General features: G+C 51.6%; 11 protein-coding genes across 11 annotated transcripts; 7 read left to right on the forward strand and 4 right to left on the reverse strand.

Moving 5' to 3' along the window:
• Window positions 1-45: 45 nt before the first annotated feature.
• Window positions 46-1,206, reverse strand: BO83DRAFT_402447 (glycoside hydrolase; the record flags this gene model as incomplete). The annotated part of the gene is made up of 3 exons (XM_025533532.1): window positions 46-236; window positions 312-545; window positions 570-1,206. The coding sequence occupies 3 exons, from the start codon at window positions 1,204-1,206 to the stop codon at window positions 46-48; spliced, it is 1,062 nt and encodes a 353-aa protein (XP_025383801.1).
• Window positions 1,207-2,968: 1,762 nt separating this feature from the next.
• Window positions 2,969-5,705, forward strand: BO83DRAFT_411334 (putative short-chain dehydrogenase/reductase). Its single transcript, XM_025534299.1, has 5 exons — window positions 2,969-3,603; window positions 3,660-3,750; window positions 3,784-3,814; window positions 4,601-5,325; window positions 5,385-5,705. Exons 1-5 carry the CDS (start codon window positions 3,002-3,004, stop codon window positions 5,445-5,447), a joined length of 1,512 nt encoding a protein of 503 aa, XP_025383802.1. The 5' UTR covers window positions 2,969-3,001; the 3' UTR covers window positions 5,448-5,705.
• A 1,497-nt stretch (window positions 5,706-7,202) lies between these two features.
• On the forward strand, window positions 7,203-8,504 carry BO83DRAFT_411335 (UbiD family decarboxylase; the record flags this gene model as incomplete). Its single annotated transcript, XM_025534300.1, has 4 exons — window positions 7,203-7,254; window positions 7,321-7,406; window positions 7,467-7,675; window positions 7,727-8,504. 4 exons carry the CDS (start codon window positions 7,203-7,205, stop codon window positions 8,502-8,504), a joined length of 1,125 nt encoding a protein of 374 aa, XP_025383803.1.
• Window positions 8,505-8,933: 429 nt separating this feature from the next.
• Window positions 8,934-9,884, forward strand: BO83DRAFT_381948 (SDR family NAD(P)-dependent oxidoreductase). Its single transcript, XM_025532113.1, has 3 exons — window positions 8,934-9,238; window positions 9,295-9,542; window positions 9,599-9,884. Exons 1-3 carry the CDS (start codon window positions 8,944-8,946, stop codon window positions 9,839-9,841), a joined length of 786 nt encoding a protein of 261 aa, XP_025383804.1. The 5' UTR covers window positions 8,934-8,943; the 3' UTR covers window positions 9,842-9,884.
• On the reverse strand, window positions 9,858-11,403 carry BO83DRAFT_402451 (uncharacterized protein; the record flags this gene model as incomplete). The annotated part of the gene is made up of 3 exons (XM_025533533.1): window positions 9,858-10,563; window positions 10,924-11,065; window positions 11,121-11,403. 3 exons carry the CDS (start codon window positions 11,401-11,403, stop codon window positions 9,858-9,860), a joined length of 1,131 nt encoding a protein of 376 aa, XP_025383805.1.
• A 163-nt stretch (window positions 11,404-11,566) lies between these two features.
• Window positions 11,567-15,710, reverse strand: BO83DRAFT_411338 (nitrilase; the record flags this gene model as incomplete). The annotated part of the gene is made up of 9 exons (XM_025534301.1): window positions 15,151-15,710; window positions 14,505-15,089; window positions 13,870-13,915; window positions 13,761-13,809; window positions 13,200-13,704; window positions 13,089-13,151; window positions 12,716-13,042; window positions 12,205-12,660; window positions 11,567-12,151 (listed from the first exon to the last, which is right to left on the reverse strand). Exons 1-9 carry the CDS (start codon window positions 15,625-15,627, stop codon window positions 11,567-11,569), a joined length of 3,093 nt encoding a protein of 1,030 aa, XP_025383806.1. The 5' UTR covers window positions 15,628-15,710.
• A 241-nt stretch (window positions 15,711-15,951) lies between these two features.
• BO83DRAFT_440776 (uncharacterized protein) lies at window positions 15,952-17,286 on the reverse strand. The gene has a single exon (XM_025536286.1). The coding sequence runs from the start codon at window positions 17,183-17,185 to the stop codon at window positions 16,139-16,141; it is 1,047 nt and encodes a 348-aa protein (XP_025383807.1). The 5' UTR covers window positions 17,186-17,286; the 3' UTR covers window positions 15,952-16,138.
• Window positions 17,287-18,162: 876 nt separating this feature from the next.
• Window positions 18,163-19,527, forward strand: BO83DRAFT_455251 (uncharacterized protein; the record flags this gene model as incomplete). The annotated part of the gene is made up of 1 exon (XM_025537018.1): window positions 18,163-19,527. The coding sequence occupies one exon, from the start codon at window positions 18,163-18,165 to the stop codon at window positions 19,525-19,527; it is 1,365 nt and encodes a 454-aa protein (XP_025383808.1).
• A 285-nt stretch (window positions 19,528-19,812) lies between these two features.
• BO83DRAFT_140590 (uncharacterized protein) lies at window positions 19,813-20,550 on the forward strand. The gene has a single exon (XM_025526169.1). The coding sequence runs from the start codon at window positions 19,869-19,871 to the stop codon at window positions 20,421-20,423; it is 555 nt and encodes a 184-aa protein (XP_025383809.1). The 5' UTR covers window positions 19,813-19,868; the 3' UTR covers window positions 20,424-20,550.
• Window positions 20,551-20,818: 268 nt separating this feature from the next.
• On the forward strand, window positions 20,819-23,006 carry BO83DRAFT_140577 (glycosyl hydrolase family 43 protein). The gene is made up of 11 exons (XM_025526168.1): window positions 20,819-21,029; window positions 21,082-21,142; window positions 21,214-21,305; window positions 21,366-21,577; window positions 21,633-21,720; window positions 21,772-21,916; window positions 21,968-21,973; window positions 22,029-22,164; window positions 22,213-22,303; window positions 22,360-22,774; window positions 22,834-23,006. The coding sequence occupies exons 1-11, from the start codon at window positions 20,964-20,966 to the stop codon at window positions 22,869-22,871; spliced, it is 1,350 nt and encodes a 449-aa protein (XP_025383810.1). The 5' UTR covers window positions 20,819-20,963; the 3' UTR covers window positions 22,872-23,006.
• Window positions 23,007-23,500: 494 nt separating this feature from the next.
• Window positions 23,501-25,312, forward strand: BO83DRAFT_322386 (MFS general substrate transporter; the record flags this gene model as incomplete). The annotated part of the gene is made up of 5 exons (XM_025527894.1): window positions 23,501-23,669; window positions 23,717-23,851; window positions 23,902-24,071; window positions 24,121-25,191; window positions 25,253-25,312. 5 exons carry the CDS (start codon window positions 23,501-23,503, stop codon window positions 25,310-25,312), a joined length of 1,605 nt encoding a protein of 534 aa, XP_025383811.1.
• Window positions 25,313-25,598: the final 286 nt, after the last annotated feature.

Here is a 25,598-nt window from a genome sequence, read left to right on the forward strand (position 1 = left end):
TTCGACGGGCCACAGGGAATGCACTTCTCCTAAAATTGATTTCCTCTATGCGCACATCTCAGAAGCTTTATCCGGATGAATCATGTCGTTATTGATCCAGGTCATGTAATTCCAGTAGTCCGCCTGTGTACCTTGACCGTCGACGGTTGCATTTCCCGAAAACTTGGCGGCAGTATAATAGGCGCTTCCTTGAGAGTATTTTGCGAAAGCATAAAGTCCGGTGTTGAGAGCTTCCTCTCTGTCAGCGAAGGTGTTGTTGTACTGTGCCTGGATTGATCATTCGCCGATTAACACAGGGAATTAGCCATCACCCGCTCCATCTTCTGCATCGGCACAGATGTATGTGGTAATGTTCTGGCCTGTTGCTCCTCGGCCAGCAAAGTAATAGTTATGCACATCGAAGACCAGGTTAGCGGATGGAGAGAATTTCGATGACCAGTACTCTTCGCCTCGGAAGCTACCTTGAAACATGACCGGTATATTCGGGTTGACTTTCCCGACCCTGTCCAGTACTGCCTGAATGTATTTCAGAACCCAAGATGCACCTGCATCCGATCATGCTGCTGGACTGCCAAATGCTGACAAATCTGTGTTGTCCACAGGTTCGTCGATGGGTGAAATGGTAAAGGACTCCGGATGGTTTGAATTCTGAATATAGGTGGTGACGGAGTCAATCGCCTGAAGAGAATAATTCAACGCTGTCTGGTTGTTGAACCATCCATAATGTCCCGTTGCCTCTCCAATTGCCATACCATTTACTCCACTGGGTAATGAGTGTACATCAATGATGACATGCATGGAATGCTTAAGGATGGCGTATGTCTCAATGTTGTTCAGAAACGAAACCTGGTCCCTTGAATACAGTTGTGACCCGGGCACTTTGACCCAAGAGGCATACGTGGTGGGGATGCGCAAAAGGTTTACGCCGGCGTATACTACATTATCAATATCCGAGGTTGTGATATAGGTCGCATATCTTCTCTCCAAAACGGGACCACACTGAGAGCCTTGGTGTACACAAAGGCTCCATTCGTCGTCCGCGCCTTTGGAATATTCGGCCCACCAAGTAGTATCAATAGTGCTTTCTTGCTCAAGCCATCCGCCTAGGTTAACTTCATTGGCGCTGTACGTAGTCCAGTTGAGGTACTCCGCCGCAGCAAGGGCAAGGTCAGCTTGGTGGAAGAAGGCAGAGAGTAGGTTGACCATTTGCGCGGTCAGAATGAGAGTAGCTTATAGACAGGACAAAATGAGAGATGGCTGATGATACCCATTCTGGGACTGGTGTCGTGTCTCTATTTATCCCCCACATCAACCGTGTCCGACGGCTTCTCGGTTCTCAATCTCCCTAGAGCCTGCAGGCTGTCGTTCTGATGACCTCTCGTAAACATCTCGGCGTATTTTAGTGAGAGAATCACTGAGATCTCTACATGGGATCACTTCGCTCTCCGTGTATGAGGAGTAAAGGCCCGATGTTAAACTTCACCGAATAGTGATGAACGCTGACCTCTTAGAGTCACTAATGTATAATTCTTATCCAGGATGAGGATCATTCTGCTGTCAGCTGTTTGCAATCCCCCCCCCCCCCCCAATCCTGAATTGCGTGGACGTGGAGAGACACAGCTCACTTAGAAGGAACGCTAGCGGTACCAGCAAGGCTGGCGGAGACCGTCATGGCATTGACTGCCTCTCATCTGTGAGTGAACTATGTGCATGAATGCCGTACAATGAGATCCCGAGGAAGCCTTAGGCGCGCCGGAGCCCGCGGGCACCGTGTGCTAAGCTTTCAATTCAAGGTCTTGTGCAGATCCAACAGTAGAGCCGAAGATGGGGCCCGTATGCAGTCGAGGACCATCTTCATCTTAATCCATAGGCATATGTGTGTGTGTGCACGGGCTTGATTGCCTTGCCATCATCAACCAGTGCCAGATTATTAGCTACGGGTAACGGAAAGTTTGTCGGTCTCAAGCGTCTCCTCGGTTGTCTCTAAAAATTTACATTGATGGATGGGCATGTTGCTACATGACGCTTTTCACTTGTATTAATGTGCCTAAATTCAGTCGGAGGTGACGGAAGAGCCGACCCGACCGGCTTAACAGGCAGCGCTTGGATTATCGGACAGACCATTCTGACTGACAGGTTGAGGTCACACTTACAAATCCACCATTATCTGCTTTATTAATTCGAAATTGCGCCCTGTCTTGGCGTCTTCCGCTACTTCATCGCTTACCGGGTCGTCCATCCTAACATGCCCCCATAGTCCAATTCCTTGGCCCTGGCCTGTAAACTTCCACTGAAAACGATTCCTTGGTGAACAACGAAAGTTGCTAGTCAATTGATATAGAGCTGCCAACCTCACGCAAATATTAAAAGCTTCAGTGAATTCTTGGAGAACTATTGGCTCGCAATAACTAGAATAATCAGATAGTAGTGACATTATTTAGTCGGGTCAGAGTTCAGCATGATAATGGGAAACAACAATCTTTACCAGTAGACTTCTTCTTTTTCTTCTTCTTCCTTTTTCAAATTGCTCGAAGGTACTCGTATATTTGAAGGAAGTAAAATTGTCGTTTATTTTCTTTGCGAAGAGTGGAGGATATCATGGTGTTGTACGGTGAGAATGTTTGCAGCTGCCAGTAACAGAGATTAGTAGTATATATATACTAGTAGTACTAATGATCTTCGAATGGAAGGATGAACAGGATCACGCAGTTCGTCCACTGAACTATACATACTCTTTGGCAACTGCCTCTGCTATTTAATTTACCACCCCAAATATCTTGATCTGGGGAAAGGCACAAGTACATAGTAAATAAATAAATAAGATACATCCCATGCAAGCCATGTGTGGCTTATACTTTCGGGAGGAGATGACTGCGCCACCCCCAAACGTGGCGGAGGTGGCTGGTGGCATTGCGGGAATGAGTCAAAAAGAATAAAAAGTAAGAAAAAGAAACTGAAATGGAATTTACGCAGAAACAGAACAACTTAGAAATCAGTCATCATGTCCTACCAGCTTGTCATATTTGACTTTGATGGCACACTGTTCGACACCTACGATGCCATCGAGCACTCCATCCAATTGACCTTCCAGCGCCTTCTACCCTCTCATCCTCCGCCTTCGTCCAGCGACATTCGCCCGCTCGTCTCCACCGGCGCGCCTCCCGGGGACACCTTTCGCAGTCTACACCCCAATCCCACCACCTTCGACGAGTCTCTCTGGATTCCTACCTATCGCGAGTTGTATGCCATTCATGGCCAATCCCGTACAAGTCCCTATCCCGCCGCTCGCGACGTCCTACAAGCATTGCACGATCGGAATCAACCCATGGCCATCATCAGCAACAAAGCAGCGGTCGCAGTGAAGGCGGCTTTGGAGAAGACCGACCTGCTCCACTTCTTTCCAGATTCCCTTATCCTGGGTCATGGTGTGGCCGGCGTGCAGCGCAAGCCGGATCCGTCCAGCTTCACAGACGTGCTCTGGCCGAACTGGAAAGCCCTGGGGGCGCCCGAGGAGGTGGAAGCGGAGCGCGTACTGATGGTCGGAGACACCTTGACGGACATCCTGTACGCAAGAAACATCGGAGCCCAGGTGTGTTGGTGTCGGTACGGCCAGGGCGACGTGGAGGAGTGCCAACGCCTACAACCGGATCATACTGCAGAGACATTAGAGGATGTGCTCAAGATCGTGGAGGGCAGATCGTGACTAGTGAGAAGCCCTGTGGCCTCTCGCTCATGACACTGGACTATGATGTAGGCAGCTCTTCTTTTACGCGATACGTATAGACAGACATAGATTCACATAGACCTATTGCTCGTCTCCCAGTTCCCTGATACTGGGGATCGAGGCACCTCACACCTTCCTCTTCCACCGGCATATACTGGTCTGGAGCCCGCAGAGAGTATCAATTCCGAGGGATACTTCTAACCAGTACTGACTGGTGCGTGCAACTGCTCGCTGATTCAATCATCGGTCCGTGTAAGTGGCAGAGAGGAGGCCCCAGCCTGGTATAAAACCCCATTTTTCTCCTGTCCTCATACGCTGGCCTTGTAGAATTTCATTCACCCTTCCAGGGTGACTCAAACGTACAGTGCCAGCAAACCTAGTTTCCACACTTATCTTTGTTCCACGTTGTCCAGAAGCAAAGCCTGATAATTAAAACGCGGGGGTATATTACAATTCCGGTCGGCGCTCTACAGAGAGGCTTGGATACGGACTTTTCCTCATCCCCCAGATTCACATCAACTGCGTCGAGTCCAGTTCAGGAGTTATACAGCTCGATGGACATAGTTAAATGAATTCCATCCCATTCCTTCATTTCCGTGTCGACGATCCATATGCGATATGACGTCATATTATCGGTTTGCTGGGGCGGGGAAATCCAACAAGTCGATCACTCCTTGACTTTATCGTTGTTGGGTCGGTTTATTCTCATCTCAAGCTCTTGTTCGCTCTTCTCTAACTACCTAAGCGCTCCATCATTGGCTCAACTATAGCATGGCATTTGCGCGCCGGCTCGCCATCCTCCCCGGTGGTCTAGGTAGGTATAGACCCGACCTCGTCACATTTCTCATCTAAGTATTGACTGCCTCCCTCGACAAGGCGGCTTGGGCTCGAGTATCGGTAAGAAGCTTCGCAACCAAGGTGCCCGGCTAGCTATTTTATATGCCCCCTTCGAGGCTGCCCGACGCGATGAGCTGCTAGAGGCGGGATACGGTGAGCTGCCCGCGCGCGAGGATATCCGAACCTATGAATGCGACATCACGAACCCTGAGGCTGTTAAGTCGGTCTTCACCACCCTCAAGGAGGAGACTTTTACCCCATCATCGACGATGCAGTCTGCTCATGCCTTCCCCAGCATCCTAGTCAACACGGCGGGCTATGTGTCGCTCAGTGATTTGGAGCTCACCCCGCCGGAAGAGACTCTGAAGCATCTGCACACCAATGTCCTGGGTCCCATGCTGTGCTCGCAGGCCTTTGCGCGCTTGTACTTGGCCGCGGCGGAGGTCGCTCATGCGTCACCAAATCCGCCGCCTCCCGGACGCATCGTCAACCTGGCCTCCCAGGCCGCACATGTAGCCCTGCATCGTCACGGGGCCTATTGTGCATCCAAAGCGGCACTCTTGGGACTCACGCGTAGTATGGCTTCTGAATGGGGTGGCCGTGGCATCACGGCAAACAGCGTGTCTCCAACAGTGGCCTGGACCGCTCTGGGACAGAAGGCCTGGGGGCAGGATGATGTGCGGGAGGCTTTCTTGAAGACGATCCCGACAGGCAAATTTGCGCAGCCAGATGAGGTTGCGGATGCGGTTCTATTTCTCTGTCAGGTACGCAGCTGACCCATTGACTGAGGAGTGTTTCCAATTTATTCTGATTCGTAAAACAGGACTCGAGTGGAATGATCAATGGAGCGGACATTCGCGTAGACGGTGGCTTTACTATCAGGTAAACTGGGCCGGGATTTGACCTTGACTAGTCGGAGGGCCACTATATGATAGATGTCCCATCTCTACATCGAGCACACTGGATATCAATCCGGGTATAGTGGCATTAATGAGAACATGCTTAAAGTCCATTCTTGGCAGGCCGACCCTGGTATGGCAGCTCTAGTATGTATAAAGCATGTGAGAAGTAGAATGATCATGGTGTAAATTCAAGAAGGGCTTGGAAATTTAATGTCCTCAATATCCGGCTACAGCCTAGAAAGATTGGTACAAGATTGCATCATACTTAGATCCTGTCTGTCTATAATGCCTATGTTTAATTTGAGTTTCAAACACCCAGGGATATCAGGGTCAACACTCCCTACCGTCACACAAATTGTAACATTCATAGCGCAGTCGATGCGCCACAAGTCTGCCCATAAAAAGTTGACTGTCCATTGTGCCGAACGGACCAACCACGTCAGTAGCATCTGGACTTTTGGACATTGGTGGAGGTAATTTCTCCCACATTTGCTACGGGTGTCGCTCTTCGCTGGTGATTTCACCAGTCCTGTGGACAAACCATTGAGGTGTGATGCTTCCCGTGAACGAGGTCGGAATGAGCGCGGTAGTGACCCATGGAACGGCGAGGGCAGGTAATTTCTATTCCTGAGACGTCCTACCGCTGACTGGTTAGAGATAAGATTTTCGGCTGAGACCTTGGATCCTATCAGTTGGCCCGTTCGGCCGGCTGGTCCAGTTTCTGCCCTGGAGTCAATCACCGGACAATGCCCGAAGTGACACTATTCGGGTTCGCTACACGAGCTCGAGGAACCAAGCAGCAGCGCTCTACACTGTCGCTGCATTCAAGCCACTTCTCTAACCCACGCCACTTATCTGGACAATTTCTGGGCCGCATACAATGAACATAGTAACAACTCTTTCACCCTTCAGCAATCATAGGAACCCGCGCGTGTCCTGAACTGGTGGACGGGTTGACAGAATTTTCACCGCAGAGTTTCCCGCTCCGATCTTAATTCCCATGCCTTTGGAACGGTACTACTCCGTACAAGCTGGGCCGTTCCAGAGTGGGCTTATTAACACGAGTGTGTCAATACGCCGCTTCCTTGGCCATGAGAATTATCCGCGTAGCTACACCCTTACCCCTTGTAATATTCAGCTGCGCAAGGGAAAGACTCAATAGAGGGCAACATTCCAATCAGCAGATCAACTTTAGAAAAGGCTATCCTTTCAGTAGAACACATCCCGAGAACGACATCGACAATAAGGCAGTTACACCAGAGTCTCACTCTCCCTTGGCTTATTTGATTGCCGTGATCGGCCCCGGAGCCACGGGCGCCTCAAACATGGAAGCACGGATGGAGCCTTGAGGGAAGGGCTTCCAGCAATCGTATGCACGCGCGAAATAACCCCTTTGAGAATCAGGTGGGCCCGACTGGGCTTCAAGGCTGCTTCGGGGAATCGGAGGTTTTATTGTCACGAGCGGCATAGGAGCTCGTAAAGCAGTACTTACAAGACACAGCTCCCGGTTGTTGCCTACGTCCCCTTAACACGCAATGGAAGCTCCCATCTCCCGTTGAGAGGCTATACAATCGGCCGGCGTGCTATTGGCTGTCCTCTTGTTAGCTCTAGCAAGTGTCAGCAGAAGCTGTAACAGCTAAAAGGAGCCAGGCACCTGGGGTGCCTTCTACTACGCCATCAGCCTAACAGATCACACCCGGTACTTCTCTGAAAAAGCAACCTTTCTGTCTTTTCAGAACATGGTGTCGAGCGCCAACACCTGGGTGTGGTTAGCGGTGGTGCTGCTAGTCAGTAAGTGATCGTCGGGGAAAACGGCGTGACAGGATGCTGATCAGTGCTGATCGCCTATCGTGACAGCCCTACTGCGCTATGTCTCCCGAACGTTGCAGATGGGAGTGCCCCGCCATCTTCAACTTGAGGATTTGTTGATGTCCTTTACTGTTGTACGCTTGACCTTTAAGTTGTCATCCAAATAACGGCCCCATGACTCACAGCCATAACAGGTCCTCTACATCTTGCTGACGGTGTTCTTGATCGAAGTGCAAAAGCATGGCACCAACGAGATTCCTAGAGACCAATTCGGTGACATCGAGCCCTCCTCCATCCCAGACCGTATCACAGGTAGCAAGCTGGTCATTGTGGTGGAGCAGATGTGGCTAGCCACCATTTGGGGTTGCAAGGCTTGCCTGCTGCTGCTGTATTCAACCATGACGTGGGTTTGCCTTGCGTGAAATCTGTGACACAGCATCTGATTGTTTTCTAGCTCCGGACTCTCGCAGCATCGGATTGTGAAGATTATCGGTGCCTTCTGTGCCATTAGCTTCGTCATTGTGGAGATCTTATTCTTTGCCGCCTGGTGTCGTCCCTTTTCCGCATACTGGTCCGTGCCGCCGAAGAACCTCCAGTGCTCCGTCTATCGCAATCACTTGATTTTGGTACTAACACTGAATATCTTAACTGACCTGATGATCATGGCCATTCCGCTACCCCTGCTGGTAAAGGCGAAACTTACTTTGGCCAAGAAGGTCACGCTTTGCGCAGTCTTCTCGCTGGGTGCTTTTGTGATTCTGTGCTCAATTCTGTCCAAGTACTACTCCTTGTCTAATCCATATGGCGACCAATGGGTGGACTGGTACGTCCGCGAGGCTGCCACAGCAGTGATCGTGGCCAACATTCCTCAAACCTGGACTTTGTTTCGCCGACTGTTTAATTGGCGGGCGTTCCTGGCCCATTCGTCATACGACCGCAGCCATGGAAAATACACCAGTCGCTTGGACAGCTCGACCATCCATTTATCCCGCTTCCGCGCCGGCGATAAGTCCCAGGGCCGGTCTACGATCGACCCAACCGAATCCGGCGAGTACATTACTCAGGAGCAGCCGTTGGAGATTTGGGAGCATCGCCAGTTCCACGTCACAAATGAGGCCGAAGAGTTGCGGAAGAGCAGCAGCCTGAGCCAAAGCAGTAGTGGTAGCGTGGAATTCGACACGACCGGATACCAGACGCAACAGTCGCGGACAATCGTGACAGCAACTGAATGATTCAGCTGTGATCCTTGGTCAACCGGTATGTAGGAGATATTTGTTGTATCATATCTAGTGTCAAAATGAATCCAAGATGCTCTCTGCCGAGTCCTCTCTCCAGTTTCTCAACAGAGCGATGCTAAGCCAGAATAGGAATAGGAGTAATGACAACAGCTTCCAACCAATGATCAGTATTATATCATATCCACTTATCAGCACTAACTGCATCCAGCTTAGTGCCAGAGTGAGCTGCAGGGGCCAGGGACCGTTTGCCAAATCGGGAAATCGTGTATAGCCTCCAGGATTTTGGCGGCGAATATCACCAGCTGGAGGGCAGAAAAATCTCTCACTTCTACATTGTTCCCTTCTCATTATTATCCGCTGGCAAGACATAAAAGGCGCTCTGATCCCTCCGATTTCTGATTCCCATTATCCCCAACATCATCACTCATTCACAATGCCCCAATCCGATTCCTCTCTTAGTCTTCAAGGCAAAGTAGCTCTTGTTACTGGATCAGGCAAAACGAGAGGCATCGGCGCGGCCATTGCCACTCTCCTAGCTCATCATGGTGCAGCGGTCATTCTCAACTATGTCTCACTGTCCACGGCTCCTTCCGCTGCCACCGTGGTGGAGAGCATCACCGCCGCGGGCGGACAGGCCCTAGCCATCCAGGCTGACATCTCCCGGCCTGACGGAGCGCAGAAACTTGTTCAAAAAGCGGTTGATGCCTTTGGAAGGCTTGATATCCTAGGTTTGTCCACGAAAATCTCCACTTCCCAGGCTCTGACGCTTGCTAACTTGGACCAGTCAACAACGCCGCTACTGGCACTCCGGGACCAGTACTCAGCGCTGCTCCCGAAGCTCTAGCGACCACCTTCGCCGTCAACGTCTTTGGTCCAATCTACGTCATGCAGGAAGCAGTGAAGCACATGCCGCCGCGAAGTCGGGTCATTAACATCGGTTCAGTGGCGTCCAAGTTAGGCATTTCAGGCTCGCCAGTCTATAGTGCTTCAAAGGCGGCGATGGATGCGCTGACGTTTTCCCTTGCGATGGAGGTAAGCTGAAGACGTGGTTGAGATCTCACATAAGGAGTGTACTAATTGGTGCATAGCTTGGTCGCAATCATGGCGGCATCACCATCAATACAGTTTCCCCAGGTCCGGTAGATACAGATGGTCTGCCGCCGCAGGTGGCAGAAAGGATTAACAAGACATTGGTTCCCATGAGCCGAGTCGAGGAGCGACTGGGAACTGTGCAGGATATTGCAGATGCAGTACTATTGTTGTGCTCAGAAAAGAGTCGCTGGATCTCTGGACAGGTCATTTCCGTCAGTGGTGGAATTGTAGGTGGCTAAAGTGCGATGATTATGGTTATGAACCCGAGGACTCTAGCGCTGAGAGGAAGGGTAGATAGCCATCCAGAATGTCAATGGACATGATACTTTTGACCAGATCTAGGCCTTCCTTGCTGCCCATGCCTAGGAGGTTCAGAACAGCACTGATATCGTCAAGGTACATCGATGACTGGATAGAATGAGAGAGTCGAGACATTGTGACGAGAACCCAGAGATACAATTTCAGACAAGAGTCGTCATAGTTGGCCTTCTCAATCTGTGAAATGAGCGTCGACAACTTGCACCACAGATATTCGCATTCGTGGGCGGTAAAGAGGAAGACTGCTTGCTTCAACGTGCCAAGGAATAGTAATAGCACCAGCCGGAGTGCTTCGCGTAGCTGTAGAACCGGTATGTCTGTTGCGCTAGAGTTTATCTCGGTCGGCCTCGACATGCAAAGTAGGAAATGTGTGGCTGGCCCAAACAGTTCAATTACAGTGAGGTTATCCTCGTTTAGCCAGGCTGTCTCAGAACGACGAAGGGACCCGTCCGTGTATTGAACAAGAAAGTTCGCATAACTGAAGGCCGTCGTGATGTCGCTGTAGTAATCATATCTTGCAACAAGGTTCCCTAGAAGTTTCCCAAGAGTGGGAGACAGAATATTGGGGACTTGGGATGCAAATCCCGGCGGAGTAGGCAACCGTGGGCGGGAGTCTTCCATCACGCTACCCGCAACGTCGAGCCTGATGCGGAGCAGTTAGCTCATAGATGGATAAAATAACGACAGGATTGAAAAGGATACCAAATAGCGAAGCGGGTGATACTGTCATCTAGGCCCCGGTATCCACCCCTCAAGTGGATAATACATCCGAGGCCACTAATATGAATTTTCCAGCGACCTAGCATGCCCACATAGAGCTATCTGCTGAGTTAACAATTATCCATTGATAAAGTGCGGCGGTTGACAAACATCGTGACAAGTCAGACCTAATATGGCCGTGATAACCCCTTGGCTGAGACTCTCATGGGTATCTGCCAGCCGGTGCGTAACTTGCCGGACGCACTGGCCGTAGTAACTCAGACACTCCACACTAGTCTCATACCTGTACGTCTGGGCCCGCAGACGTTGGTCTAGAAACATGGCAGCATTGGCCAAGGCCACAAGGACGGCAGTGGCGTCATTCAATGCCATGGAAAACCATACCGTCCGAAACGGACGAAACACGTAGTCGCGGTCCGTAGTCACTACGCGGGTCAGATAGGTAAGCTCGAGGAGGCGCTGGTATTTTAAGGGGCATACTGAAATGCATGAGCTGAAGCGCTCGGTCGCTCATAGGGCCAGGATAAAACGTCGTATTGCATGGGTCAATCGACACTGGGATGTGCTCTGTGACTGGATCTGAAGGGGCTCTTAGGGTGACGGACCAAGTTGGTTGCCCCGGGCGAGTGCGGCGACGCGATCTCCCAATGTCGCGCATGACATGGCGCCGGATGGTGCGCTGTGTTGACGCAGACCTGAATTCGTCGGGACGCGAGACATTTACGAAGACGAAATCGTCCTCTGCCGGAGGAGACAGTTTCATGGGTGGAGGGTGGGCCAGATTGATTAGGATAGCAAGCCAGAAGAGTTCAAACAGTGAAAGTAGCGGGAATCCAAAAGGGGGTCTAAAGTAACTGTCATGTTATGCAGGTCAGTTAGTAATCAGGCGGCATAACTAACCATGCATCAGCTGAAGGATCGAAGGATTAAAATTCAATCGAGCCCAGCAGTCCCGGGAATAGCGAATATTCCCCAGATAAAGCTGTCAAAGTGTGATCTGTATGATTATCAACCCCTGGCCACAGGTTCGCTGCGTCAAAGCCGACCGAAGGCAGGTCCGCTCGGTCTGCTCGTGTTCCCAAGCATAGAGGGCAATCTTGGGCGCTGTGCACGTCATTAGAAGACCAGTCACCCACATTCACTGTCCCACCTGCAGCCCACGGATACTCCTCAGTGGCCATCTCATGAAGCATGCGCATGATGTCTTTGTTGATGACGATGGCCGTCACTCGGGGCAAATATTTCTGAATGGTCTTTGCCGAGGACGTCGAAATACGCCTTGCTTCTCCATCATGAGACCAATAGATCGGAATGGAGTCCGCCAGGAGATCGAAAATGTCCCTCAAAGGTTCAGCTTCAGTCCACCGTTCGGACAGTACTGCCAGAATCACTGAGCATGTTCGAATGGCTGGGCCAATCTTTGGTGACTGAGTCTCAATGAATTGTTGTGATGGAGGCACCACCCACAGACAGTATAACAGTGTGATGCCTATTCCAAACTGGCTAAGGAGCTACAAGAGTTTCAATTGCTATCCGGGAGACGTTGATGGGGACAGCTACTCACCCCCGGCCATAGTTGAGCCGTTTGACGGCTCTTGAGGTACTTCCAGAACGTCAATGCGATGTCGGTACAGGCTCCAATACAATGCTCCATGACCAAGTCACTCATATTCGCTTTTGTCGGTCGATAAAGGAGGAGCACTGTATAGTTGTACAGCATGCCCACCCATCCTTCGCTGGTATAGCCCTTAGAGAGCGGGTCGCTATGGGGCTCCAGTTGCGTTTTCCACTCATCGAGCACCTCGAGCATATGAAGACGCCACTGATGAGATTCAGCAAGTCGCTGGTCATAGTCTGCTCGCATCATAATGCTCAAGATGCGAGACTGGATTCTCCGACCGCGGATTAGATGAAGAGCAGACGAGACTTGAGTCCTGCGCGGGGTGGATGCATTCGGCTCCAGCCGATCAGCCTGGACTTGCCATTCTTTGATCTCGTGGTCGTTCATGTTTGCAAAAGGCTGTTTTTATTCAAGTCAGAGCCATCTTTTTGTTATGCAACGAGCGAGATCTCACCTCAACCTGAATGTCTTCATCTACGAGAGTGCACGGGACATGATAAACCCAACTGACCAAGCGATCAATTGCGTAAGCAGACCAGAACACACGGCGGCGAATCTGCCTTTCCCAGAGCAGTTCTTGTGGCCGGTGTTCTACTTCTGACAAATGTAACTGTGCCACCACGCAGCAACGCACGGCTGCAGCGATCATGGTCAAGACCGTTTGCGAAGAAGGCGAGTGCAGTGCATGCAGTGTGCACAGTAGGTAGGCCTGTGCATGCAATACCGGGTCAAGACAAGCAAACACAGCATCCAAAGATGATGTAGCGGAAGAATACAGAGCCTGTGATCTTCAGCGGGGGCACATTGCGACTTCTCGGTCCTCCTACCTGAGAAACTTTCATATCCCGGGGTGATACTCGAGGTGCAATCAGAAGGCTGACCGCAAGTGCCTGCGCTAGCTGTCAGTATGCGCTGCAGGCAAATCGCGAATAACCCACCATCTTGATGAAGAATGCCTTCCATTGCTCTTGCGGCGGCAGGGGCACACCTAAGTTCCTAGATCCTTTCCACGACTCATACCAGGCAATGAAGGTTCCTTCGTGGAGGAAGGGATAACGCGGGTTCACCCGCTGAAGAAATGTCTGGATCAACTCATCCTGGGTCTGTGAAGGGATTTCCATCTCATAGTTGGTCCCGGGAAGGAACCCTGGATGAGGAGAGCCTTGGACAACGGGGGGGAGGATAGTAACGGAAGGGGTACTTCCAGCTTGCGTGCTTTCAGCATCTCCCGGGATATGGGATGAGAGGCGAAATGCCGGAGAAGTTGCATCTTCTGCGGTCAGGGCTCGAGTCATTCGTGTTCGTGGCGGTTCAGGTGACTCTGTCGGTTGCATGTCTGCCTTACTTAGGCCTGAGGTGGTGCCCAGACCAAGAGCATGATGAGCGGGACCGCGCTGTTGAGACTCAAGCTCGATTATCCGTTCCTCCAGAACACGAGCATACCTATTGTGATCAGAATCATGCTTCCTGGCCATCAGCCTGATTGGAGATCAGCTTACTCTGGATTGACGCGACTCTTCCTAGCGGGCCGTTGACTGGGGACACAGGCTGATTCATGTCAGTCAGAACAGAATATCAACGAGAGCAGCACGATCAAGGCAGCCTTACCTGCTTCTGCCTGCACACAATTGGTGCATGGTCGAGGCTGGCTGCACTATATAGCGAACCTTGCATTAGCGGATGTGATTCAATTGGTACTGATGGGGGACTTGCTTTCTGTTTGCGAATACGACAGCGTCGGCAGGCCAAACGAGGTGAAGGCGCCGGACTAGGGGTCATCCTAAGGTGCTGAAGAAGGTGTCTACTCGTCTCTCCAAGTGCTTCTACGTATCAGCAGCCCTGATTCAAGGGCGTATGGCAAGTAAATTTAGATGATGCTGATTGCTACCAATCAATCATAACCACGATACCAGGCAGATTTCCCGGAACTGGTTAGCTGCAGCTGATGTAATGGCTGACTAAGTTTCCTGTCTGAGGCGATGAAGCCGGGTTGCCTATTTGGGACATTACATGGATTAGTGAATCGAAAAGTTCAAAGGAGAATTGGCTGCAATCAATCCAAAGATGTGTGCTACTTGATGGTAGTGACCTAATAGTATATCGTAATGGCATTGGCTCTCGCTCTTCGCCTGCTCCGCTCCAGATGCGTCCACCCATCAACTGAACAATATCTTCTACAACTTATTTCATTTCTGCGATAAGGTATATACATCAAGCTTGCAAGGGTCACCGACAGCTTATACTGGAGGTGGGTTCAGGTCCAGCCCATCTACCGTCAGCTTGAAGGAATCATTGCGTGAATAACTGCCGGCTACGTCCAGATCCAACCGGCCGCGCTCACAATCCTCCACATCGATCTCTGTGATTGACAGCGCGGCTGCCATGGCTGGATCATTGGGATCATTGGCGTCTGTCACATCATCCGTACTGACTTCCCAGATGGGCTCACTCAGGACTTCTCCTAGGGGTCCGACAATGCAGGAGCCGCCCCTACATATATATTCATCGCCATTGTGTTTGTCCTGGGAGTTGGCTGTGATCCATCCGGGCAGTTCCCGGCGTCGCACACATTGGTTGGCAGACAGAACGAACGTACGTCCTTCTCCAGCCACTGTGCGCATCAACGGCAGCCACGTATCGCGGGCATCGGCTGTAGGGGCCAGATAGAGGTTAACATTCTGGGAGTACAGGCTCTGTCGAAGCATCGGCATGTAATTTTCCCAGCAGATCGCTGCTCCGATGGTCAGCCGAACCCCATGAAGTTCGGTGGTGACAGCCTTGAGGGTAGAAGGCGATCCTTGAGCCCAGATCAGACGCTCTGAGGCTGTCTATCAGTCTCAGATTAGCATGATCAATACATTTTTCTAGAAACAAGTTGCCTTCACTCACTGGCATTACTTTCCGACGCTTGCCCAAGGCGCCATCGCGCGGGTCGACATAGATGGCAGAACAATACAGGCTACCCCCGGCGCGCTCGATAACGCCACACACAATGAATACGCCCGTTTCGCGGGAGATCTTCTCCAGTGCTTCTCGGGTACCATCCCCGCGATATTCTTTGCCTCGTGGAAGGGGCAATCTCCGGTTCACCCAGTCGTCTCCAGCTCCGGTTGGGGTGTCGCCCAAGTCGACCGCGGCATGGAAGTATTCGAGGAATTGGTCGCGACCATGAGCGCCACGGGCGCCAACCGCTGTGCCAAAGTCGCAGGTCCGGGGATAGCCTCCCAAGTACGCCTCCGGGAAAAGAATCAAGTGCACCCCGCGGGCTGCAGCATGGCGAGTCACTCGCTCCAGGGCCGCCAAGGTGGCTGCGAGAGTGGACTGGGTGCTGGCTTGCGCCACCGCGACCGTGAGCTTCTGCGGCATGTCGGATATCGGGCTTTATGAAAGAAAACCAAAGATCAAGGAACTTTGAGTCGTGATCAGGAAGAAGGAGAGCTGTAGATGGTATTTGTAGAAAGTCTAAATGCCCTCTCGTGCGGGGAAGACAGCAAGAATTGACTTAATAATGTACTCCGTCGGATATTGCGGGCCGGTCGGACCTTCAATCGGCGAATGCCTTCCGAACCCAGACCCAACGGATGCAGCTCACAGTCCGGAGATAATAACCACCGGATATCATTGCTTCCAGAGCTATAAAGTCACTCCCCTTCAGATTGATTACATCGGGACTTCCTGCCACAGCACCGCGTCTCTTCAGCGGTATTCCTTCCCCTAAGCAACCTCGGTCACTCGATATTGACCAGTAAAGATGCTGGACCCAGTCACCCGGCTGATACTCTCGACATTCGAATCCCCTGTCAGTGTCCAAGTACTACTGCGATCCAGATACACAGATGCAGACCCTGTCGTGTTCGCCTGGTTCAGCGCGCCCTGCTCAACTTGACCCGATCAGGTACAGTTTGATCGCGCTGATGTCATCCACGTAGATGTCGCCGGTGACATCAATCCCCGAGAGATATACATTGGCAGTGCCGCCATTCTCTCCCGATGTACCCCAATCACTGTCAGCAGTGATATTGGCTAGAATCCCGGATCTGATGGAGATTGCGACATCGGTCAGGTACACATGGGCCTCGATGTTAGCCACAAAGAGCAAGGCATAGGTGCCATTGGTCTCGGATACGGTGCCACCGTTCACATAGGCATAGGCGGTTTCCGTTGTGCTGCTCGATACCGTACTCACAATCTGAAACACACCATTGTTCTGCGTTCCGGAGGAAACATCACAGTCGGTCAAGGTAAACGAGTTTGCACCATCAATGCATGCTACAGGGGCAATGGCTGATGTGCCAGTAAGGGAACGAACGGTAATATTTCCTGTGGAGTATATCAATGCTGAGAGGGCACCGTAGGTGTACGCAGCCGAATTTTCTACCATGATGAGGCCGCCGCCTTGGTCAGTGGCGATGGCACTGCCATGGCCATCATAAGTATAAATCTCAAGGTTCTCGCCGTAGATGGCTCCACCAGCGGTGTAGATGCCATGTGAACCATCTCCTGCTGCGTGAATATACACATTGGAGAGGTAGGCAGTGGTGCCGTCTTCATAGGTGTGTAGTCCATTAGCACTCAAGCCGTTGGTGGTGATGTTGCTGTCGGTGATATATACTGTGCCATTCGTCTCCAGACCGACTGCGGCATTCAGATCCGTGAAGGAGCTGTCATCACTGCTGGTCGTGTTGCCGGTCTTAATCAGTGTTACATCAGACAAAATAGCAACCCCTGTCTCTTTGACAATTATCACCGCTTCATCGGTTCCGGTAGCGGTCAGAGTCGATTCAGCAAACGTCTTGGTGCTTTCACTGACATAGTAGGCAGCGGTGGTAGGCAGAGAACTGGTAGATGAGGTAGCCGCTACTTTCAATGCTGCCAGAAGATGAAGGGTTCCTACTATAAGGATACCCCACGGCTGAGGAGGCATGATAAGGGTAAAAGAAGACAGGATGCAGATTCTGGTCTTTGGGATTTGAATGACTGACTGCTCCACAGACTGCCAGTCATGTTCTTGAGACCTGCGATGGCGGCTTATATGGGCATTCTGCATGCAATATTCCCATTTTTTGGCAAATGCAAAATGAAGTCGGGACGTGGTCCATTCATGTGCTTCGGGTTTCTCCCCCAGGTAATCGTGGAATTACTTGCACTATCCACGTGTGCTGCATCAAATGAAGGACCCTGTGGAAGTGCCCACTTTGAAGATGTGGGGGAATAATGCGGAGAAGTGGATGTGGTTAATAAACTTCCCTGCTTGCTTAACGTTGGCTCAAGGACCCCAGCACCTGCTCACATGGCTCCCTAACTTGCAGTAGATCTTGCTAAGCTATCGGTATCTGGGGTAGGAATCCTTGCAAATGGTTCTACTTGACCAATATATCCTTCGGCCCCACGGCAGCCTTTTGCGAATGAAATTCAGAATGTTCTTTTCCCCCTGCAAGAGATTTAATGAAGACGTCTTTACTCGCCCCAAAACGGGAGTCATTCTGGGTTATGCTTGTCATATAAGCTTTGAGTGGGCATAACTCATGTGCAAGATTTAGGTCATGTTGATTTTCCACTACTCTTATTGTCCTGATCAATGTCGGCTGCCGAGCAATTAAGCTTGATTAAAGTGATTGGGATGTGGAGCCGACAATGGAGACGCGGCCCTGTCTGTACACATCCTCGAGACTCTTTTCACAAACCTGATCAACAATAACCAATCATGGTGCTCGTAATGAAGGGATGACGCGGCAGCCCTCTTTGTAAGCCGTGCGAGAAGTGCTTGCAAGGCTGCGGTTTGAACTTGAAACTATTGGCAGCAGCTGTCTGGCAGTTCCTATAATAATCTTGGTACGCCCCCTCGTGGGATAGTCGATCAAGTGCATCACTCTCCATCCCAATTAGTCATTTGCACTCGAAATGCTATCTCTTCTTCTCCTTGCTGCTCTCGGCACGGCCACGGTTACCGTCCACGACTCCAGCGACTTTGCTGTTCTCACCGCCGATGCAGCTGATGATGCATTGACGGCGAATTGGGACTACACCCCGACCACCTATCAAGTCAATGCTATCGTCGGGGCTTATGAATACTTTGATAAAACTGGTACTATCCAACATGAAAAGCTTGCAGTCTCTGCCAATGACACCAGTGTCCTCGTCATCAGCGAAGGATCGGTCGTGAATGTCTCCTACTCCACCATTGTTAAGCACGGGTACTCCAGTGATCTCTACCAGTCCAGTTTCTTTGGCCTGAACGCAGCTGTTAATGTGGCCAACGAGTCTGTGGCAAATTTTGACCACGTTAACGTGACAGTGCATAACGGGGCAGCCAATGTCTATTCATATGGAAACAATACCTATGTCTCCATCTCAGACTCGAGCCTGTACAGCTCCGGTCCAGTCTCGCATGGCCTGTATGCAGCAGGCTACGGTACCATTGTCGGCCGAAATCTAGAGCACTACTCCGGGGCTTATCGATCTTCGTCGTTTGCCGGGGACAGTCCCCAAGGCTACGTGTATGTGTACGACTCCCTCGCACATACGGCGGGTATTGGGAGCGCCATCATCTACGGTCAGGGCACCGTCTATGCCGAGAACATCGTGGGGTATGCTGAGCAGGCTCCCGTTGCCTTCTTAGATACAGCCCAGATAGACATCTACGATTCCGATCTTACTGCAGGCCTGCTGGCGGGAGCAGTGGTCTTCTCATCTGGGACACGGGGGTCTGGCTCGGAGATCAACTTCACCAACTCTCGTCTGACGGTTCTCCCAGAGGCGGCGGCAGCGCTTTGGTTCGGTAATGTTATCGCCAGCTCTCATTTGACAAGTACGTCCATCAACACCACGTCCGGCATCTTAGTCGTCGCCAATTACTCTCAGGTTACACAGGATTTTAGCTATTTCGCGGATTCTACAGCCGCCGCTGAAGCAACTGTCACAATATCCGAATCCGAACTGGAGGGAGACCTTGTGGCGTACAATAGCAGCAGTATCAGCTGGTCGCTGACGGAATACTCCTCGTGGACAGGTACAGCATACTCGGGCTATGGCAGTTCGACCTTTGCTGTCTCACTGGATGTGACATCTACATGGACGTTGACCAATGACACAGTGCTCAACAATTTCACTGACTCGGACCGGACGTTGAGCAATGTGTACAGTGCTGGATACACCTTGTATTATGACTCGAGCGCAGCCGCAAACCGATGGTTAAACGGGACGACCAAGCAGTTGATTGGTGGAGGGTCTATAACGCCGGCAACAGCTGCGCAGCTGGCGGGTTAAGTTTTACTTGAACCGATAATTCCGAGCATCATGAAGGGCATGTTCATGTGGGAAGTTATTGCATGCAGTGGCCGTGATAATGGCTTAGATACCCAATTCCGATATGGTTGTATAAAGTCCGCTACACCAGAGTGGGAGCTTCAATTTAGTAGCTGATACACTAGACTGCGGGAGGTGAAGAAATAGTATATCATATCATACTGATGAATGGCATGCTGTACGGTTAAGTAAGCAATTTGCGGGATGGATTGGAATTTGCCTCACCAATCAACCCAACCCCCCTTTTTCTTTTCCCCTCGTCAGCTCATGATCGCGAACCCCACGCGACATTGAGCCCAACCATGGCTTCTTCCATCATTATCGGACTCCCAAGAATTTATGCCAACCGGGGTCGTAAGTGTGTGCCTCCGACCAATGACTTCCTGCTTGGCACCTGGCATGTCACACACTCCAGTCTGCCGCTCTGGAAGGGCAAGTGTAATGTCAACATCACTTATCAGTTGCTTCCGCCGGATTCCTCCGGTATGGTCAGGATTGACGACCTAGTCCGATATCAGGTCATCGGGTCAGAGAAGATCAAGTCAGTTCATGGCGTGGACACCCCGACTCCGGGGAACCAAGGGGCCTGGGACTGGCGCGGCAGGGGTTGGCTGATGATCGCGAGCTCGCACTGGGAATGCCTCGGCTTTGGCCAGACTCTGGAAGAAGACAATCAATGGCTGGTCACCTACTTTGCCAAAACTATCTTCACCCCAGCCGGCATTGACATCTACTCTCGCGATAAGAAAGGGCTTTCCTCCACCATGACCGACGAAATTCTTCGAAGCCTCAAAAGTCTTGGTGTTGAGGAGATCACCGAGCTCGCCAGTATTATCTTCTCAATTCCGCAGATGTAGATTGGAAACGAATTGGGGGGAGGTGGGGGGGCATGGTGAACAATGTCACCCTACAAGTGGACTTGTTTGGGCTGTCAACGATTGTACTCCGTCCACGGTCACATTGGTGGGGTTCAGGCTTGCAAATTGCATCAACAGAACCGCGACCAGGGTTGAGAGAGCGATCTTTAAGGTCAACAGTAGAGTGGATGGAGAAGTGGCCTGTTCCTTGCAGCTGAGTGGGAAAGAGTCGGACTCGGAAAGGATCATCGGACTCACGGGCGGGGTTTCAACCTCCACCGGAGCAAATCCCAAAAAGAATGCAGATCCTGCAGCAAAGCCAGCCAGGATCCTTGAAGAAATATGAGACACGGTTGAGGTGGCACCGTCAGCAATATAGTATCGGGCAGGGGATTTCTCCCCCAATCACCCGATCCACTCAATCCCCTCATCCACATCATGTACATATTCCTAGTCACTTCCTGACCTGCTTGCCCCTGGCGATGCGATACCTTTTCATGTTTGTATACTGCTTCTTGCCTGATATCGACTCTTAGCATCATGTTAGCGCAGGTCCTTCTTGCTTCTGTGGCAATCGCCAATGTTGCGACTGCATCATTACAGATTGTGTGTGCCTGTCCTGCTGTAGTTAGAGACCTCCGAGAACTAACCGGGACAGGTTCCGGGCGCGACATGGACTGCCGCGGGGACAAACCAGCATATTCAAGCTCATGGAGGTGGTAGGTGCTTCATAAATCCAGATGCAAACCCAAAATACCCGTTCGGACATCTCTCATTCTGTTATTTTCAGGCATTATTGAAGTGGACGACACGTACTACTGGGCCGGAGAGAACCACCTAAACGGAAGCGCCTTCCAGTCCATCAACTGTTACTCCAGCACTGTGCGTCATATCCGATTGGGTAACTTGTAGCATGCACACGTGTCTGACGATGCTTTCTAGAACTTGGTCGAGTGGACGTTTGAGGGTGAATTGCTCTCCTTGCAGAGCAGTGGAGACCTGGGCCCCGACCGTGTCGTGGAGCGGCCTAAGATCATCTACAACGATGACACCTCCACGTATGTGATGTGGATGCACATTGACGATAGCTCCTATGGCGAGGCGAAAACGGGGGTAGCCACCTCCTCAAGCGTCTGCGGGCAGTACGATTATCTGTGAGCATTCGGCCCGTTGTCATACCGCAGGAGACAAACTCATATCGGGATCCAGTGGTTCTTTCCAGCCGCTGGGCCATCAGTCGCGCGATATTGGTCTGTACAAAGATGACAACGGAACGGCCTATTTGCTTTCTGAGGATGTAAGCCGAGCACCAGATGTTCCGGTACGCAGAAATAAGCTAACCTCACAGCGTCCGAACGGCTTGCGGATTGACAGATTGACTGACGACTACCTCAATGTAACTTATACTACTCATCTGTTCCCAGAGCATTACGAGGCACCGGCCATCTATAAGCAGGATGGGGTCTATTTCATGTTCGGTTCGCAATTGACTGGTTAGATATTTCGAGATTCCCCCTCTTGAATGCCTCACTGACGATGTTTAGGATGGTGTACGTGGAATCCGGAAACAATAGGATCCTGTGAGACTACTGACATCTCATTTAGCTGCCAATGATAACAAGTACACCAGTTCCACAGACCTCAATGGCACATGGAGTGATTGGAGTGACTTTGCAACGGCGGGGACGGACACCTATGACTCCCAGACCACCTTTGTGATGCAGGTTGGGAAGAGCGTGATGTGAGCATGGCTGGAGAAGTGAGTATACTCTTGTACTGACGACGGCAGGTACATGGGTGACCGCTGGGTCTCATCGAATCTGATGGCTTCGACATACATTTGGCTACCCTTGACATTGAGTGGGACCAACGCGACCTTGGTCAGATTCTCATGCGAAACAAACTATTGATTTATCCCACTAACAGCGACCGACAGGTTGATAGCTCCAACTGGATCCCCTCCGCAGATGGCACCTGGTCGTCCGGGGGCGACGAAACCGACCCCGAAGCTGAAGCATCCACCAGCGTCCTGTCCAACGGAGCGAAGGTTATCTCGTGCAGCGGCTGCTCGGGCGACGAGTCTGTTGGCTGGATTGGAGGGTCCGACAATGGGACTCTTGAGATGCGTAACATCTCCAGTGACGCGTCGACCACAACCACCATTCAGGTGCGGTATGAGAACGGGGATTCTACCCAGCGCTACGCCACCGTTACAGTGAACGGCAAGTCGCAGATTTTGGCATTCCTGCCGTCCGATAATGGAAACACGCCGGCCACGTCGGTGCTGAACGCCCAACTAGAGAGCGGCGATGACAATATCATCACCTTCAGCGCCTATGAGGAGGAATACGGTATGTCTCGTCGCGTAGAAGATGGGCGTAGATGTCGCTAACTAATATTTTCCGAGTAGGTCCTGATATCGATCGGTTGCTTGTGCCCGAGGAGTAAATTACTTCTGGACAGCTTGAGTGATGAAAATGGATACGGAGGGGAGAGGGGTTTCAGATGCAGGACAGCAGACCAGCAGACCAGCAGAACAATTTTTGAAGTACATAAGAAATTGCTGCGCTATGGATCTTATAACTCAGAATCTTTAAATTACATCCATCCCGTTGTGTAGGGGTGATGTGCATGTGTCCTTATCTTCCTCGGCCATTCTAGAGCTCTCGGGGCGCCCCGAGCGTCCGAGCGTGACGGCCCAGCCCCGAATCACTCCTCAAGTCTTGAACCATTATACCACCCAGATCTTCACTGATCATGGCAGGCTAACATACACCTCTGGCAGTGGGTCTCAAATCATATTCATCTGCTCCACGCCCTGCGACGGGATCTCTTCGTGTGGAGTGTTCCGCCGAACAATGCCAGCGATGGGACACCATCTGCTCGGCGGCATCTAATGCCTTCGGGGCTAATGTTTTCGGCGCCGCCTCGTGTCCAGGATTCCCCAGATCTTCCCCCGCATTCTCCAGATCATGCTTAGTCTGCTCGGGGAGTGGACATAGACTGGGAGTTTATAAAGCCCTCCAGAGCACGCTGCGATGCAGCCGCTTGTTATTCAAGCAGGAGTGTCTAGCAGCATGGCCGACAAGAAGATCGCCGTCGACTGCATCGAGCATGCCGACCAGGTTCTGGTGGACGAGGCCGGTCGCATTAAGCGTCTCCCGGTACCAAGTGACGATCCCAATGACCCCTTGAACTTTGCGCTGTGGGAGAAGACAGGCATCGTAGTGTGCTGCTGTTGGTTCTGTGAGTCTTTCTTTCTTCCATTACGACCGTCAAGCTCATTTCCCCAGCTATCATGTCACTCTCCGTCATTGGAGGTCTGGGCTCAGTCCTGGATGTATTCTTTCAGATGTATGGCGCAGAAGGTCACAGCACCAACCAGGTTGTCTGGCTCTCCACTTTCCCTTCACTGTTTGTGGGAATTGGTAAGGTACCTTTCCCAGTTCTGTTACCACCAGCAACTTACCGACGTCAGGGAACTATATAATCCTGCCGCTAGCCCTTGTTTGTGGGCGTCGACCAGTGATGCTCATTGCCAACACCGTTCTGCTGGGCTCATTGATTGGTTGTGCCTTGTCGCAGAACTGGGCCCAGCATTTCGGGCTGCGTGTCTTATTAGGTTTCGCGACAGGAGCGACCGAATCGGTGTGGGCAGTCGTACTTATATTTTTGTTGCTGATCTAACCGACAATAGCTTCTCCCCTTGATGTTGGCAGAGGTGACCTTCATCCACCAGCGCGGCACGATTTACGGCATCTACTGGGCCACTCAAAACATCGTGACGAGTCTCCTGACGCTAGCTAGTTCGTACGAAGTGGCAGCTCTGGGCTGGCGCTGGTTTTACTGGGTGTTTGTTATAACCGTTGCCGTCGGACTCGTCCTCGTGGTGTTCGCCTGTTTTGAAACGCGGTTCCAACGTCGACCGATTTTCCTGGGCGATCACGCTGTCGTTACTGACCAATATGGAGTGACTCGAGTTCTAACAGTACCAGAAACCCAAGAATATCTTGCTAGTGATGAGGGTCATTTCTACGCCGACCTCGGTGGCGACACGCCTCCCAAGAAGACCTACCGCCAGATGCTCAACGCTTGGCCACGCCCCTGCCCTCACCCTGCACGCAACGTTCTGCTCACCTGGTGGCAGATGCTGGAGACCTTCAGCTCGCCCGGCATTATCTATGCCACACTTCTCTCCGCTGTCATTCTAGGCGGATCCGTCGGTGTCTCTCTTACCTATGACACGGTCTTGCAGTATAATTACGGCTGGAGCGCCGCCAGCATTGGCCTCATCAACCTAGGGGGTGTATTTGGCGGGCTGGGCGGCATGCTCTACGCGGGGATCTTGGGCGACCGTGTCATTGTCTGGTTGGCCCGGCGCGCCGGAGGTGTTCATAAGCCCGAACACCATCTTCTCTTATTGATCTTCCCCGGGCTTTTCGCAGTAGCCTCGTTGATCTTGTATGGGTTCACCGCTAGTGGCAATGCCACTTGGGCTGGGCCGTTCATGGGCTGGACACTCTACCAGGTAGCTTTTGTCTCGACACTCATCCGCACGACATCGTTTGCCACCGAGGCATGGGAGAAGAACCCGGGTCCGGCGTTGGTGACTGTCGTGGGGACGAAAAATATCATTGGATTTGGGGTCAGCTATGGCTTGAACCCGATGGTGGCTAAGTACAGTTATCCGGCCGCCATGGGGATTCTGGCGGGGGTGGTGGGTGGCATTCTGCTCTTGGGGATTCCGGTCTACTTCTTTAATCCGATGGTTAGTACTAGCCTCTTCCCATTGCTCATTCGAAAGTGTAGTCTTGCTGACTTGGATGCAGTGGAGAAGGTATATCAGTCAGCAACGGACTCGAGGCCAGGGGCAGCTTGGAGGGCCGTAGTGAGGGGGGTAAATGGTTTTATACATAAGTTTCAAATCGAGAGATGTGTTTCGTTCGCTAGTAATGTTCTTCTCGTTCGTATCCGCGGAATATGCAATGCCCGGGCGATATTATTCTTGATGTTCCCTCACGAAAATGTAATCTCGCATCTGACCCCAACCTCCATGGCCAGACAAACCGGGCGCTACAAAGACAGACCTCCTCTAAGGGCGCCCTACAGGACCGGCATGTTGATTACAGCGTTGGCAGTCGGAAAGTGGGGGACCTACGACTGCTCCTTCGGGGC

Source organism: Aspergillus eucalypticola (genome assembly GCF_003184535.1).
Source record: "Aspergillus eucalypticola CBS 122712 chromosome Unknown BO83scaffold_31, whole genome shotgun sequence".
In the NCBI taxonomy this organism is placed as follows: domain Eukaryota; kingdom Fungi; phylum Ascomycota; class Eurotiomycetes; order Eurotiales; family Aspergillaceae; genus Aspergillus; species Aspergillus eucalypticola.

Excerpts from the sequence above, each read along its gene's own strand:
- BO83DRAFT_140590 (XM_025526169.1), top strand. The coding sequence starts at position 19,869 with ATGGCTTCTTCCATCATTATCGGACTCCCAAGAATTTATGCCAACCGG.
- BO83DRAFT_140577 (XM_025526168.1), top strand. The coding sequence starts at position 20,964 with ATGTTAGCGCAGGTCCTTCTTGCTTCTGTGGCAATCGCCAATGTTGCG. Across the intron at positions 21,143-21,213 it reads TATTCAAGCTCATGGAGGTG|GCATTATTGAAGTGGACGAC; the intron begins GTAGGTGCTTCA and ends TGTTATTTTCAG. Across the intron at positions 21,721-21,771 it reads CCTATTTGCTTTCTGAGGAT|CGTCCGAACGGCTTGCGGAT; the intron begins GTAAGCCGAGCA and ends CTAACCTCACAG.
- BO83DRAFT_440776 (XM_025536286.1), bottom strand. The coding sequence starts at position 17,185 with ATGCCTCCTCAGCCGTGGGGTATCCTTATAGTAGGAACCCTTCATCTT.
- BO83DRAFT_381948 (XM_025532113.1), top strand. The coding sequence starts at position 8,944 with ATGCCCCAATCCGATTCCTCTCTTAGTCTTCAAGGCAAAGTAGCTCTT. Across the intron at positions 9,239-9,294 it reads TGGAAGGCTTGATATCCTAG|TCAACAACGCCGCTACTGGC; the intron begins GTTTGTCCACGA and ends AACTTGGACCAG. Across the intron at positions 9,543-9,598 it reads CGTTTTCCCTTGCGATGGAG|CTTGGTCGCAATCATGGCGG; the intron begins GTAAGCTGAAGA and ends ATTGGTGCATAG.
- BO83DRAFT_411334 (XM_025534299.1), top strand. The coding sequence starts at position 3,002 with ATGTCCTACCAGCTTGTCATATTTGACTTTGATGGCACACTGTTCGAC. Across the intron at positions 3,751-3,783 it reads TCATGACACTGGACTATGAT|ACAGACATAGATTCACATAG; the intron begins GTAGGCAGCTCT and ends CGATACGTATAG. Across the intron at positions 3,815-4,600 it reads TTCACATAGACCTATTGCTC|GCGGCTTGGGCTCGAGTATC; the intron begins GTCTCCCAGTTC and ends TCCCTCGACAAG.